At 40.5% G+C, this 14,903-nt stretch overlaps 3 protein-coding genes across 3 annotated transcripts; all 3 read right to left on the minus strand.

The window, feature by feature from the left end:
• Positions 1 to 798: 798 nt before the first annotated feature.
• Positions 799 to 2,031, minus strand: LOC107218218 (mantle protein). The gene is made up of 3 exons (XM_015656026.2): positions 1,905 to 2,031; positions 1,424 to 1,717; positions 799 to 1,138 (listed from the first exon to the last, which is right to left on the minus strand). Exons 1-3 carry the CDS (start codon positions 1,914 to 1,916, stop codon positions 989 to 991), a joined length of 456 nt encoding a protein of 151 aa, XP_015511512.1. The 5' UTR covers positions 1,917 to 2,031; the 3' UTR covers positions 799 to 988.
• Positions 2,032 to 3,295: 1,264 nt separating this feature from the next.
• Positions 3,296 to 9,134, minus strand: LOC107218304. The gene is made up of 7 exons (XM_015656138.2): positions 8,979 to 9,134; positions 8,530 to 8,701; positions 7,916 to 8,301; positions 4,712 to 4,747; positions 4,432 to 4,558; positions 4,123 to 4,292; positions 3,296 to 3,997 (listed from the first exon to the last, which is right to left on the minus strand). Exons 1-7 carry the CDS (start codon positions 8,988 to 8,990, stop codon positions 3,848 to 3,850), a joined length of 1,053 nt encoding a protein of 350 aa, XP_015511624.2. The 5' UTR covers positions 8,991 to 9,134; the 3' UTR covers positions 3,296 to 3,847.
• A 3,021-nt stretch (positions 9,135 to 12,155) lies between these two features.
• Positions 12,156 to 13,640, minus strand: LOC107218293 (cold and drought-regulated protein CORA). The gene is made up of 3 exons (XM_015656128.2): positions 13,526 to 13,640; positions 12,848 to 13,343; positions 12,156 to 12,739 (listed from the first exon to the last, which is right to left on the minus strand). The coding sequence occupies exons 1-3, from the start codon at positions 13,535 to 13,537 to the stop codon at positions 12,420 to 12,422; spliced, it is 828 nt and encodes a 275-aa protein (XP_015511614.1). The 5' UTR covers positions 13,538 to 13,640; the 3' UTR covers positions 12,156 to 12,419.
• Positions 13,641 to 14,903: the final 1,263 nt, after the last annotated feature.

The raw sequence follows: 14,903 nt of genomic DNA on the forward strand, positions 1-14,903 counted from the left end.
TTAGACATCATCTCCGGTGAACCTCGGGCTCCGAGTCTCTCGAAGAAGATCCCCGAAAGCCCCAGAAGGCACATGATCTATCGCGAATGAAAGAGAACGCTTTATTGAAAAAAAATATATACTTATATTTCTTCTATACTAAATTGGGGGTAACGATATGCTTTTTACTAGATTATTTAAATTTTTTCTTAGCAACTTTCAGTCCAAGCGGTTATATCCCGGGTGTATAATTGCGAACGCTGATGAGAGTAAACGAAAAATCTTCAAGAGATTCGCTCTTACCAGTAGCCTAAACATGGCTGTCGAATGGAATGGAAACTTGAGACGAGCGATGGTTTAAAAGATAGACGAGACGAAGAGCTGGACTAGGAGCTTAAGATACGCGTCTCGTTATTTTATAAACTTGCGCGTTGGTCAGCAGGCGTGGTACTAGTCGAATGAAATCTCACGGAATTCCCTTATCCAGAGCAAAAAGTTGCCCCAACATCTGACGCAACGTGTCATACGCCGCGACGACGTGTATGTAGGTATTTCCTGAACACGATTCGTGTACTGGTCAAGCCCATATACGTTTCCTTGCAGTTTCACATTAGTGTCATAGCGTCGTAGATATGTTGCCGCCGTTTACTTATGCGACTTGGAAAACAAATAGAAAAGTACAAGAATAATTGTGCGACCTATAACAGTAGGCTTGATTGCGTTATAAGTATATCTGGTTCGTTAAATGACTTGGTTCATTCGTATGTTTGGGAGTGATCAGAAGGAAATGCGCGTGGATTGAAATCAGCTCGTTATAAATCGTATAGAAAAAAATGATTTATTCTAAAAACATAACGAGAACAACGAAAACATTAACAACAAGAAAATGTATGTACAGTATGAGTATTTAATTGCGATTCCAAGATCGGGTACCACGTGATTTTTTTTTCTTCTTTCTCTTTCTTTTTGGCAATTAGCGTCGATCGTTGAACGTAAATCTGCGCGCGGATCAGTGCTTCCAGCCTCCGTGTCCTTTGCTGCTTTGGTGATGGAAGACGTGCTTGTATACCGGTACGTGGACGGCGTACGGCTTCGGGATTGGTACCGGGAAATGTTTTTCCACGGTGACAGGATACGGTTTTTCAACAACGTACGGGACCTGAAAGACAATTTTTTACTCGTGAATTTCAGAGAGAACAAGAAAAGGAAGTAAAAAAATCTAGTCCAGTACTCGCTTGTATCGCAGACTGAATCATGCGTGCGGCTCGATTGTCCGTCTGACCATATCGCCTACGTTACTACTTACGCCCGGATATGATCACTGCTGTTTATAATGGGTATAAATACTGAGCGATCTGCGGACTCTCACGATCGTTAGAAAGGAGAACGGAATTGACTTTGGTGTGTTAGTCATTTTTGAGAATTACAATTGGCGATGTGTTACCTTCTTTTCCACGACGTAAGGCTCCGGTTTTTCTACCGGTATTTCAACGTGCTTGATAACTTCAACGGGAACTGGGTGCGGAACCTGCACTTGGACTTGGTAAGGCTGCGGAATCGGGACTTTGATGTGCTGGGGAACGGCGACTGGCACCGGATGCGGTATTGGGATGGCATATTTTTTGTATATCGGTATCTCGACTGGTTTCGAGGTTTCGTGGTACGTCGTTCCGCCGTGCCCATGTTCTTCTTCGCCGTAATGACTGGCCGAAGCTAGCCCCACTATCGTTGCCAATATCTAAATTCAACCAGACAAATGATGATCACCCTCCTTTTTCTCACTCCAAAATTCATTTACCGGTTTTGAGTTTTGAGTTGGGAATAAGTAAAAAAAAAAAAAAAAAAAAAGTAAATAAAAATAAAAGCGAAACTAAATTTTTCTCTCTCTCTTTCACGCGCCGGAGCTACGTGCAGTTACTACTTACAAAAATCTTCATGGTCCTGATGTCGGATCAGGTGTGTGTGGTGTGTTTCGATTACACGAGGAACCTTATTGCACTTCGCTTCGGTCCGCGATGCTTTGATGCTTTCAAAGTCACGGCCATCATTTATATACTGCCGCTACTTTCTCCCTTCTCTCGGAGGCTGTTCCATGTTATTATGATTTCATTCCGATATTGGGGATTGAACGGTACTGCTAGAAATATTCCAAATTGGTGCAGGATTGTTGCAGGTATTAATTTGAACGTGACCGCTTCAACCTCGTTAATCTAATTAGATCGAATGTTCGTTTTTTTTTTTTCTTGTTTAATTTCACACTAAAATATTAACAGTACCCATCTGATTCCACGTATGTGTATAGAAATTGCGGCTTCCTTGGCTGTACGTATTTTTTATTTTAAATACTAAATTAAAAATTTAATTTCCCGGAAGAGGTTTTATACTGTGTTAATACCTTCATAGAAATTTGGTGTTATTTATGCAAACTAGATAGACCATCCGAAAAACTGTCGTAATAGGTTAATCAATTCTATCACTCGGCGAAAGAAAGTGAGTGCTGTTCCACGTTCGCGATTGTAATTGATAGGTTTTCTACGTTTCCTGGTAGATATAATAACCCGCAGAAAACTGTCGCTACAATAAAATTCAAATTGAATTTCTCAAAGAGTATGGCGGCATCACGATATTGGTTGATTAATGTTACCTTTCTACAGAATCCATATATTTCTCATATTCAACGTCAGTACCTTTCACAACATTTTTTCACTCGTGACGCATTTGTATAATACATATTGTATAAGAGATTTTTCATAATATATAAAAAGTTATTCTTCATCGGTCAGCGATTCCATGGTCAATTAATGATTATTTTGAAAATCTGAAATGTGGAATTTGGAACGCTTTACAATCGCGCAAATTAATTCTCGCGCTGAGGCAGTATTTGGTCGAGTTTGCTAAGAGTAGGTATAATTAAAACAAAGTTAGCAACACAGCGTCCACCACTTCGCGGGGCGTTCCTCTCGATCGAAGACCCCTTCCAAAATCAACCATGAGACTGAGATTAACGTAAAGAGGCTGGAGTGAAAGTGCGTCTCGCAAGTAAAAGTAGTTCTGCACGCTACCGAGGCGGTAGATTCATAATATACAGGTATCAACGTCCTTTACGTATATGCTCCGACTCGTTACGGTAAATCGAAATCTAGTTCCTGTATAACTATTTCATCCTGATCTCCACGCTACCCGTTAAAATGACGAATTGAGAAATTTGAAGAATTTCCCGTAATTTGAAAACGATTTATCACACGAGCTGAATCTTGCATTTCGTATCGTCGATACACATAGAACAGGGACTTAAATAAACATTATAAACGCTTACTTAAATTTTTCTTTTTTTATTAGAAATCATTTATATAGAGAAAAAGCAGGAAAACACTTATAAAAAATAAACGTACGAAAATAGTCAACAATACACAGTATAACATAAACAAATTCGTCCTATTTACATATGAATATAGTTTTTAAATTACTGCGGCTGTGCGGGTGCTGAGTACGTTTAGTCGATGCCGGCCGCAGGTTGGAAAACGCCAGTGGAGTGAGGGGGGGGGGGGGGGGGGTATATATAATCAATTTATTTCTCGGTAAAAGTATAAATGTGCTCAGGTAATTGTCTTTCTCTTCTTCTTACCACTCTTTTTCAAATAATCATTTACGAAGTATTATTCTCTCCAGAGGGTTTTTCTCCGATACTCGTTGTAGGCATTGCCATAATGGGCCTAGTTACTTGTTTTGTCAAGCAGAGGGGTATTTGAGGATACGTATTTTTGTTTTCGTTCCAACTTTTACGTAGATTTTTTTAAATTAAGATAGTTGCGGTTTTCTTGTATGGCGTTGAAATTTAGATGGTGATAATTTGACACATAGCCGAAGTTTAGTGCCAGCCTTTACCGTGTCCACCGGACGAAGTGTGATGGAAAACGTGCTTGTAAACTGGCACGTGAACTGGGTACGGCTTGGCAATTGGAACGGGGAATTTCTTCTCGACGTATACCGGGTAGGGCTTTTCAACGACGAAGGGTACCTGTCCGGATGCAGAAAAAAAAAATAATAACAACATTGCAGTTAACACGAGGTGATTAAAATCTCAAATTACCTCTAGAAATTCTGATTTTTTTTTTTTTATTTTGTTTGTTCTCGATTGCTTACGTGTTTCTCGACGGTGTATGGCTCGGGCTTTTCAACCGGAATTTCAACGTGCTTTATAACTTCCACGGGGTAGGGATGAGGGACCTGAACCTGGACATTGTACGGTTGGGGTATGGGGATCTTGATTTCTTGAGGCACTTGTACCGGCACGGGATGAGGAATTGGTATGGCTGTTGAAAAGAAGATGTGCGAATGATTAATCGATCGACGAAGAACCGAAAGTTGATAATTAGCACAGAATTGGATGAACACTTTTTTCATGCAATCGATTTGCACATGTCAATGAATGCAAGCCGGTGTCAGACTTACCATACTTCTTGTAGATGGGAATGTGCACGGTTTTTGTCTTTTCTTCGTAGGTTGACTTGCCGTGATCTTCTTCGTATCCACTGGCGCTGACCACCGTGGCAAGGGCCAAAAGTCCCAGAGTAAAAATCTAGAATTTAATCATTTTCCTCATTATACGATCGTGGATTTGAACGAATTCTTGAATTTATTCAATTTTAGCGTTATTGATGTTAGTGAAATTTGGCCGTCAATATATTTTCATCAAATATTTATCCGGACACGAGTCTACCGTAATGCTTACAATTTTATTCATGTTTGTAAATGTGCGGGGGATGTGCTGACGCAAGGATTCAAGTGTTGAATGTCGTCAGGGGGCGAGATTTCAGCTTATATACTTGGATCGAATCTACCACCTTTCACCAAAAGCCTGCGGTATGATATACACATACACACACTCCTCTTCCGTTCTGACACATGTAACTTGGGGATTGGTCAATACCTACACATTTTCTACAACACTCGAGACTCTGGCTCACAGATGCTGCTTAGATAGCGATTTGAAAGGAAGTCCATTGTACAAAGCTGAGCTCTGTCTTTTTTACATCGTAACTTTGTAAAGCAACAGTTTTCTGTTTCTGCTCTCATTCGGCATACAAAACCTTTGAAATTTTACCGGTATGACTGAATTTAAGTAACCTGAACCAAAAATTAATTTCAACGGCTGTTGTAAACTAATTTTAATTATAGTATATCGGTGTATCTTAAACTATATATACCTATGTAGACATACCAAAACTATATCGCTTTATTATGATTGACAATTTTCTCATTTCTCTCTTTTGGTAGAAAAATTCTGGACTTTCGTTTGATCTCCTTATTTGAAAAAACGATATGTACAATATACTTGAAAAGTAAAAGGACGCGAAAGGTCTAGGATAATATGTTATTGACGCCGTACACTCGCCTCTCGCTAAGGTACAAAGAAATCTCCCCGCGGCTGAGTAGGTATTACGCTTTTACACCGGAAGTGATTTGTTGAGTTTGCTCAAACAATATCGACGTTCCCGGCCCTTATAAACTCGTATTTGTAATTGTTACGAAATTTGTATCACAAAAATCAATCACCGTTGAAACTAATTCTATAGATACATTTGTATAATTTTTTCCTACGAAAAAAGTAGAATCACATTGACTGAACTCTTCTTCGAGTGCTTGGTATCGAGTTTCATGGTTTTTTTAAAACGGACAATAAATTATCCAATGCTTTTAACAGAGTTTGAAAAAGTTTTCTTCCTTCGTCCCATCTGGAAGTACGTGACGTCTCGCTGAGCATGTGGTAGATCGGACAATAAGCATGTATCGCATGGTTCGTTGTGCCGTGTAAAATGCTTTGCTCACTCTTCCGGGTGTCGTAGGTGAAACTCTTCACTGGTTGGAAATTGGATGGGGAGGTTATTAATTACAGAGTAAGAGAGTCTGTCTGGCGATGCGTTGCAATTTATTAACTGAAGCGAATCAGAATCACGAAGCATTTTTCACACCATACATGCATATCGAGTACAGTACCTACTTTTCACTTTAAGATCTAATAAAAGTTATAGGTATTCAAAAATCGATGTTTACACGTAGCGCACGATCGTTAATTATAATGTTTGCACAGTTGGAAAGTAATTTGACAGTGATTGAAGCGGTTTTTAACTAACGCCCTTTCGTCGAGTTATAAATATCAATACCTAATCTTGAATACAATCACACGAATGATGAATCGATCGTCGTTTGAAAACAGTTTCCATCCGTAGGTTGGTTAGCTATTGAAAAAAGGCGATGCAGGTTGAACGAATTGCCGGAGTTGTTAATCTCAGACCGTTCATAATCCATTAGTTCCATACTTATATGTGCTGCTCATTCCAGCGCGTTGGCTAACTTCCGGTAAAGTGTACGTGAACGCCTTGCGCTAACCGACAATATTAGGTATAGGTAATTATTTTTACTGATTCGAATGCAGCTTGAGGCGATTGGAATGGGGAAGGTATTTCAAATGTGTGGATGACGTAAATAACAGGTGATAGTAACCTTTCGAATTGTTCGTACCATTATCCGGTGTAGCTTTGACTTTCACTGGGAAAACTTCCTTTAAAAAGATGGCAAAAATAAAAAATAAATAAAAAACTGCGAAACAGCTATTTCATGTGCACTTAGATTTTTTCCTTCCTCTTGTACTGTACGTGGATTTATCTCTTGCCGAATCATGGGCAAATAAGCAACTCCTCAAATCGTGCAGATAATTGAATGCTGGCCGAATCTTATTATCCAGCATCGAGCGAAGAAGGAAACCAATTGATTGTCTCCAGATGCAGGCATTTCGGCCAGAGAATCGAGTTTGGGTCAATTTGTGACGTGTGATGCGGTTACGCTCTGTTATCCCCGAGACATTTGCCTTGACGACGACGAAGCTTTACGGTTTCACCCCGCAGACAGCAGCATATATCTACCGTGATTTTAAAAAGCTAGGAGTTTCTTCACGCGGTGAAATGAATCTACGAGTTGTTGCGACATTCTTTTTGTGTATCCAGATATATACACCATATACTGGTGTATAACATTGAATTTAACGGTGAATGTTAAAAGGACTAAAAAACGCGTTTGCTGTCTGCAAACTCCACCTGTGCAACGACAGGTTTATTATATCTCTTATACAGCCTGTACTAATAAAGAATGGACCGACAGTTTTTAAACTTGAGTCAATAATAAGGCGATTAGTCGAGAATTTACTAATCGTCAGTGCGCGCTTTTATTACCTTTTTAGGTAATTATTTTTTTTCATCTTAGCGCGAGTCAGGTATGAGAGACGAGATTGAAATTTTTTAACTCGGAACGCACTTCTTGCTCACAACGCGAATACTTTCGCCGTGCGAAACTAAGCAGCTGCAGTACTCGCGGTAAGGCGATCAAAATCTTCTTGTTTTGTTTTTCTACTTTTCTTCACAAGCTATTTTATGGATAACGACCCACGTTAGTCATTTGCTTCTCGCAAAAAACAGTTATTACAAATTCGCGATTTCCTGATTCGATCCTATTTTTTTTCTGGTCAAGGAACTAATGCGGTAATGGTTATGTGATAAAAATCTTAAAAATTGCATCCAGCAGGTGATTAATCTCGTGGAAACTTTTTTTTGTATTTACGGTTTATCATTTCAAACAAAACAAATAATGTACAGTTATTAATACTTATACATCTATGAAAATATACTAGCTTCGATTATCATTAGTTTAAATATTTAAATACACCATGTAACAGAACAATGCGTGACGGAAAAATCTGAAACGGTTAAATGTGAATTGTAAAACGTCACACTTGCTAATTGTGTAAGGAGAAGCGTATTCTGACGCTGAACTTGTTGACCTGCGTTGCATTTTCCTTTCACATAACTGACTGTTTTTCACTCAATGTCCCTTGCTACTGTGAACGATGGTTTTGTATACGGGAATTTTGATCGGGAATCGCTTGATGACTGGCACCGGAACGTGTTTGTAGACCTTGAACGGCACGGGCTTTTCCACCTTGTAAGGAATAATTTTCTCCACCGGAGTTGGCACCTTCTTTTCGACCTTCGTCACGACGTTTTTGATCACCTGCAACAGAATTACGCGTAAAGTTTGGAACAAGTTGTTTTTTCCGCGAGGATCTTACCTCGTACGGGACCGGCTGGGACACGTGAACCGCTACCGGATAGGGTTGCGGCACGGTTTGTATCACCGGATGAGGGATCTTGACCTCGACCGGTTTGACCACCGGAACTCCAATTTCCTTGACCACCGGGATAACGTGAAGCCCGTGTCCCGCGTGACCCCCGCCTCCGATGCTAAAGCCGGAATCCCAGCCTCCATGTCCTGTTGAAGACGGAGACAGTTCAATTTCGCGTACAAATCGAGCGACGTTTCCTCTTTGCGCGGGTACGATAATACCGCGAGAGGTAGTATTTCCCCAGCCAACGAATCTTTGACGTCTTGCTAACAAGCTGCCAGAAATCATCGGTTCTGGGGAGCTCGAGTCACACTCGATCATCAAAGTATCTCTGTCTCATATATCAAAGTTACTCTATCGAGGCAGAAACACACCTCCGAGATCCCAGCCGCCACCGTGACCTCCAAGGCTTGACTCGTCGAGGGAAATTGCTGGCAATTCGTGGCCGTGACCTCCCACAGAAATTTCCCCTAGACTCAGCCCACCGTGACCTCCGATTTCCCAGCCTGACCCCTGACACCATCCGGCGATCCCCAGTAAAATCACCTTCAAAATACACCTCGCATTAGGAACGCGTCACCGTTTCATATACAGCTGTGACGAAGCGTTTGAACGAATCTTATTTCACTATCGATCGGCGTTAGTTACCCCCACATTTTATGGGGGTTGCTATTCATCGTTTGCTTTCGATTCGAATTGCCGCACACTTGTCACTGATTTGGCTCACCGAGATCATGGATTTGGAAAAGAGAGGGTCGTTACTCCAATTTCATTTTATTGAAGTTTGGAAAACTTATAGGAATCTGGTTTAACTATTACGTACGATTCTGTTCATGGTTGTCAGTTTTTGGGAAGAGGCAGCGAGACCCCTCGAAGCCTGAGCGAAGTTTCAGTTAACTTAGCCAACGGATCTCTTTACGGGGGACTTATATACCTTGTGGTTGTTTGTCCCACTATCACCTTAAATTGCACGCACACACGTTCACTCGATCAAGTAGTTGTTGCTTCAGTTTATCAGAGCCGTCTTTCAAATACAGACTCAATATCGTTACGGTACAAGTACGGCAACAGGAGCACACAGTCGCATTTTATGTCTTATATAATTGCTGCTTCCACTGGTATAAGATACAGTATGCGGAATCAACAGGCTTCCGCCTTTCTTTCGTTAAATCGACTCAAGTACGGGATTTTAGACGGTAATTTGAGGTATTTACCTCATATTCTAGGCATTTGTACAAAATCGCGTAACAAGCCCGATACGTTCATTGCCAAATTATATACGCTTCAGTGTAATCCGTAACATTGTTTTACAACTTTTGACGAGGCTGCACAGCTAATGGCTTCGATTCACCGGGTTTCATTGATGCGTAATATTTATACATCGAATCTCTTCCCATGCATTTATTTTTCTATTTCACCTGCGAACATTTCGAGCATCCTGATCCTCGCATATCGTCGATGTGTAAAAAATTGGCACCGAGTCTTTTTTCCCTTCCAGTATCAATTGCACTGGCACTGACCAACAGATTAAAAAAAAATCTGGTTAAATGCTCAAATTACGATCTATATAAAACTTCCGAGGTCTTTGGCCATTATTTAATTATTTTTCTGTTATACTTTGCGCTCTAGAGTTCTTGACCTCTAATATTCCTGTAATACAATCAGGCAAAAAAAATGTCCTGATGGTTTTAGATTTTTTTCCAAATCCATCCTTGTGTATCATGTTAACATTATGGTTTCAAACGGATCGATTTCTCAATGTCAAAAACTTCATTAGATCTTAAATGTGACCTAAATTCTGTTCCTAAACAGTGGGAGATGTTTGTTTGATGTTCTAATAACACCGTTACATCGAATGGCGTGCTTAACATTTGACGGACGATGCCGCGCGTAGCTAAATGTAGTTCAATTCGTGACAGTAAGAAATTTTGAGCGATGATCCCGGGATGTATGATAAATTAATTCGGGTCTCGCGTTAACCGCTCTTAAATCCTTAAAGAGCATCTTCGCTTACCTATTCGACATTTTTATGGTATTTTTTTTTGCGCTCACGCGTCGGCGTTTGTTTTACTCTTTTTGCACAAGCATATTCGTGTATGAGAATCATAAATTTCAGCTGTTGATAGTCAGTAAAAATTTAATTTCATTTGTTTTTCACCGTCATTCTTAAGAATCGTAAAGACGAGTGAAAAACATTTAAGAAAAAATCTGGAGCTCAATTTACTTTCACTTATCATCAATTAGCTCACGAAACACTTAGTGGTTCAATTTAAATAAGCTTGACACATTTCACGGAGTAATTTCATCTCTTCATTTTTGTTCTTTGCTATCTTAATGTTTATCATCGGAAGAGAAACTAATGAGTTCGTCATCCGTTGATCGGAGATAACTATAAATTAATGGTTATTGTCGATCGTTGTAATTACTGGTTCGAATCGTATTCGTGTCAAGTCAAAGTAAAGTCACTCATCGTCGAGACTATAGGCCGACATGTCTCGTATTTTTATTACAGTGAGACAGTTCGTTCATGTAGTCTAGAATTGTTAATTTCACTTCACGCGCTTTTCTGTTTTAATGGGTGCAAAAGACGACACCCTGGCAAATACGTAAATGAGATACATGACAAAATTTATTTCAATTTAATTCCAGCGTGTTTTGAAAGCGATAAAAATTTTTGTATTAAATTAAAAGAGAGAGCCGGAAGAGCGCTGTACGTGAATTAATTTTTTTACAGATAAAATTCGAGGATCATAGTTTTGTATATTACACCCATAATTTAACAGTGCCTAAAGAGCACTTGATTCCTGTCTTGAATCATTCATTCTGAAGTATGCGTTGTTTCGATATACTTTTTGCTAGTGCTCTGCTACTATGACGTTCTATCAGCAGAGCAGTATAAAAACCAAGTCTTTCAATAAAAAAAAAAAAGAAAATCTTGAGCACCCAAATTCTTATTAGGTCACGTAAGACGAATTTAAATAGGATTTAATCACGCTACAACTTTTGGTAGGCTTTCTTGATCCAGCTCTGCAGTTACTATCCACTTAGTTAAACTAGATATGGCTTCTTCGTATGACTGAGTACATAGGAGTTTAGCCACGCTGTTATAAGCGGTTGATGAAAATACTGCAAGGTAATAACAGTCATTTCACTCCCTACATGAATGGCCTAGCTGTAGATTGAATACAACGTTTATTGATTACCCGGAGTGTTGCACAATTATTTATGGTCACTGTCACTGCCAGCGAATGCAGACCGTTCATTCAAACCGAGGTAACGTTTCTCCACGCGTTGTTGATAAGAAAGTTACTAAGTCCTGAAATAATGTTGCATAGCCAAGTTCTATTCGCACCCTTCGCACAGCCTCGGTAATACGCGACATTTAGTCACCGCACTGCCGCTCATTACCCGCATGAGCCAATTACGTGAGAAAGAAAGATGCCTGTGATTATCGCGGTGAGAGCCTCGTGTCCATTGTCGTGTAGTGATTTTACAGAAAGGATGAAAAAACAAAACGACCATTAAAGCAACCTGCAATTTTTCGTTACTCTGCACTCAGTTTAATTCTGTAATTGCGGTTTGTTTCCAACGCGTACAACTTGTTGCGACGTCGCCGATTTACCACTTTTTATGCGGTTTCGTATGTTTCTGTCGAATACCGGTGAAAGGTATCGTTAGAAGGTATATATTGTATGCATCACTTTTTAGAATTTCTCTTCTTGGGTTTGCACTCTGATAAACGGAAATTTCTCTCGTTAGATGATGATCGCAGTTATTTTACACACCATAGACATGTGTATGTTTAACATTTTTTTCATTTTCAACAAGAGAAGGCTGTTCCGTGTTCATTGTATGATTTTTATAATGAAGAATTATCGCCCTTGGAATACGATTCGACCTTCTCGAGATCCCGATGAATAAGTAATCTAAAAAATTGTTGCGTTGCCTTGAAGTGACCGCAGAATTTTTGCACGAAGTAAAACGCCAAAGATACGCACCATTATGAAAAACAACAACGTTTAATCAGTAAGAGAAAATCATGTACAAAAAGATAACATAATTAGTAACAAAATTATCAATAACAGTACAACACTTCATCAAATATATACAAAACAATAGATGTGTAAAAACTTAACAACCAGAACAGACATCGACCGATGACTTCTCCATGACTTTAGGGCCGATTCGTCAAATCACAAAACGTATACAAAAAAAAAAAACAGGAAAACAAACTACAATCTCCTCTCACATATTTTACAAAAATTTAATGGTGATGACCACCGCCGCCTCCGCTTTTTGCGTGGTGATAGATGGTCTTGTAGACGGGAATCCTGATTGGATAGGGCTTGAATACAGGCACAGGAATGTGCTTTTCGATCTTGATTGGCACGTGCTTCTCAACGGCGACTGGAATGTGCTTCTCGACTGGATAAGGCACCTTCTTCTCGACGGGGACAGCTACGGTTTTGATAACCTGAATCGGCACGGGTTGGGATACAGGAACTGCGACCGGGTAAGGCTGCGGAACGCCAACAGCAACCGGGTGAGGAACGTTGATTTTAACCGGCTGAGCGACAGGCACACCTGGAAATCGATCGCAACAAATACATCATATCGCGAAAAAGAACCCTCCGGAGTCATTTTTTCCCTGACTAAATCTCTCGAGGATGTAAAGCTGTCCTTAATCCTCACCGATTTCCTTGTACACCGGAACCGCAACGGGCTTCGTTACTTCCACGTGCTCCGAGACTGGAACGCTTTGCACGTAGTTGTGACCGCCGTCCAGGGAAATTCCGTGACCGCCCCCCTCGCCTCCGTGGCCTCCGTGATCACCGCCGAAGTTGTCAAAGGCGGCGTATCCTTGACTCTCGCCGAAGCCTCCGTGGCCACCGCTGGCACCAAAGCCCTCGAAGCTCTGACCTCCGTGACCTCCGTAACCTCCCTCATAACCACCACCGGACTCTAGATGGCTGATGGATGCTTCCGATCCTCCGTGGCCTCCCAAATCGTAGCCCCCGCCCTCGCTTCCGGAACTTAAATTCTCGTAACCGGATCTCATGGATATTTGCTGACCGTTGGCGTCGGACGATAATGCCTGAGAATGATACTCGGGCTGGTATTGATACGGGTGATAAGATGGCTGCCAGGGCGCGGCGGCCGCCAGCGATAGGACGGAGAGTAAAAGTGCCTGGAAGATAAGAGGACAATTCGTTATTCGTAATTTTTTTTACAAACTTTAGGTAAAACTTGAGGTTTGGTTGAACGAGATTGAATGTTTTGTTCCGATGAGAGTGAAATCAAGTTTTTTTTACTGTGCACGGTTTTTCGTCTTTTCTATACGAATCATGATCGTTCATCGGCTTTACTCACGATTCTGTTCATGGCTAGGGACTTGAACTTTCGTTGAGCACTAAGGCTGCTGTTGTGATGTGAGCCGCTTCTACGACTGATACAATTTCGATCATTTCTCGTCTTAATATACCGGGGAGCCTTTCACTGCTACGGTATTTATTTTGTCCCGATTGTATACGTCGCCGTCTTTCTTTCAACCGCGCGCAAATCTTTGCCGATGGAATATACCGTATCTTACATTGGGTGAGGAGAACTATAGACCAGGCTTTGAACATCGAGGAGGAAACGATTGTCCGACAATTTCAAACCCGTGCTAAGAGAGCGTGTTCCACGCTCCGGTAAAGTTTTGTTCAACTATCCTCTCTTCCTCGGTATTCAGACAGTTTTCAATACTTTTCAGACGCTTGTATCGCGCCTCCCTCTTCACTTGAAGTATACTCCATTCTTGCACTTCAGCATAAGACTATCGTGCATCTTGCAGTATATTATGATCCAAAGACGCGTAGGTACCGGAAGCACTTTTACTATTAACGCAATTCTCCTTTGAATACAAACCATGCATAGAATCCTTTTACTCTCGTTTACACGCTGGGTGAATAATGAGCGCCGAATGACTCGTGATTTTGTTATTTATATACATTTGATAATTAAACCGGTCCCTTGGGTTTTTCTAACCACAAATCCATCCATTTAATGAGTTAATTCGACGCGCCGAGCTGTGATACAAAAATATGGTTCAACTCGTCTCGTAAAGTTTTTGAACACACTCACCGATTCACGTGCTCTCAAATTGTGGCTTAAAAATCTCAAAAACAGTCCTCACAAATTTTTAGAATGCTTAAAAAAAAACCTGACGTTGAAAGGAACTACCAATGAAGAGTTCTAGGAATCTCTAGACGTTTTCGGCCCATCAAGGTCAAGGCGTCGAGGGCTTGGTCCATCATACTAATCACTCGGTACTCCGCGTTTTACAGACAGCTAGATATTATTCAATTCTGGATCCGAGTGTCGAGTTATTTAGTCCACCACGTGTAGAGAGCATGACGGGTTATTTTTTTCTATTACCGTCTTCAGAATCACTTTGATGTGTTGATAATTAAGAAACGGAAAAGTCAGGGGAAGTCGATGATTAATTATACCAGAAGAGCGTGTATAATACTGGTATCATACCATTCTGATGTACGCATCCATCTCTGCCAATCAACAATTTTTTACTTCAGGGTATCGAAAACTAATAATCTTGACCCGATCATTGAGATACATTTCCATGGCTGGCAGTTTTCGATCAATAAGCTTTCTTACAAATGTGCTCCATTTTCAATGAAGATAGTTTACTCGTTTTTTTTAACGAGTTCCACATCTGGGAGTGAAATTTTCATCAATTTCTACACCGTAC

The sequence above is a fragment of the Neodiprion lecontei genome, chromosome 6, assembly GCF_021901455.1.
Source record: "Neodiprion lecontei isolate iyNeoLeco1 chromosome 6, iyNeoLeco1.1, whole genome shotgun sequence".
NCBI classification, from domain to species: Eukaryota; Metazoa; Arthropoda; class Insecta; order Hymenoptera; family Diprionidae; genus Neodiprion; species Neodiprion lecontei.

Excerpts from the sequence above, each read along its gene's own strand:
- LOC107218218 (XM_015656026.2), bottom strand. Across the intron at positions 1,139-1,423 it reads CTTACGTCGTGGAAAAGAAG|GTCCCGTACGTTGTTGAAAA; the intron begins GTAACACATCGC and ends ATTGTCTTTCAG.
- LOC107218304 (XM_015656138.2), bottom strand. Across the intron at positions 4,293-4,431 it reads TCCCATCTACAAGAAGTATG|CCATACCAATTCCTCATCCC; the intron begins GTAAGTCTGACA and ends TCTTTTCAACAG. Across the intron at positions 3,998-4,122 it reads CATACACCGTCGAGAAACAC|GTACCCTTCGTCGTTGAAAA; the intron begins GTAAGCAATCGA and ends GCATCCGGACAG.
- LOC107218293 (XM_015656128.2), bottom strand. Across the intron at positions 12,740-12,847 it reads TCCGGTGTACAAGGAAATCG|GTGTGCCTGTCGCTCAGCCG; the intron begins GTGAGGATTAAG and ends ATCGATTTCCAG.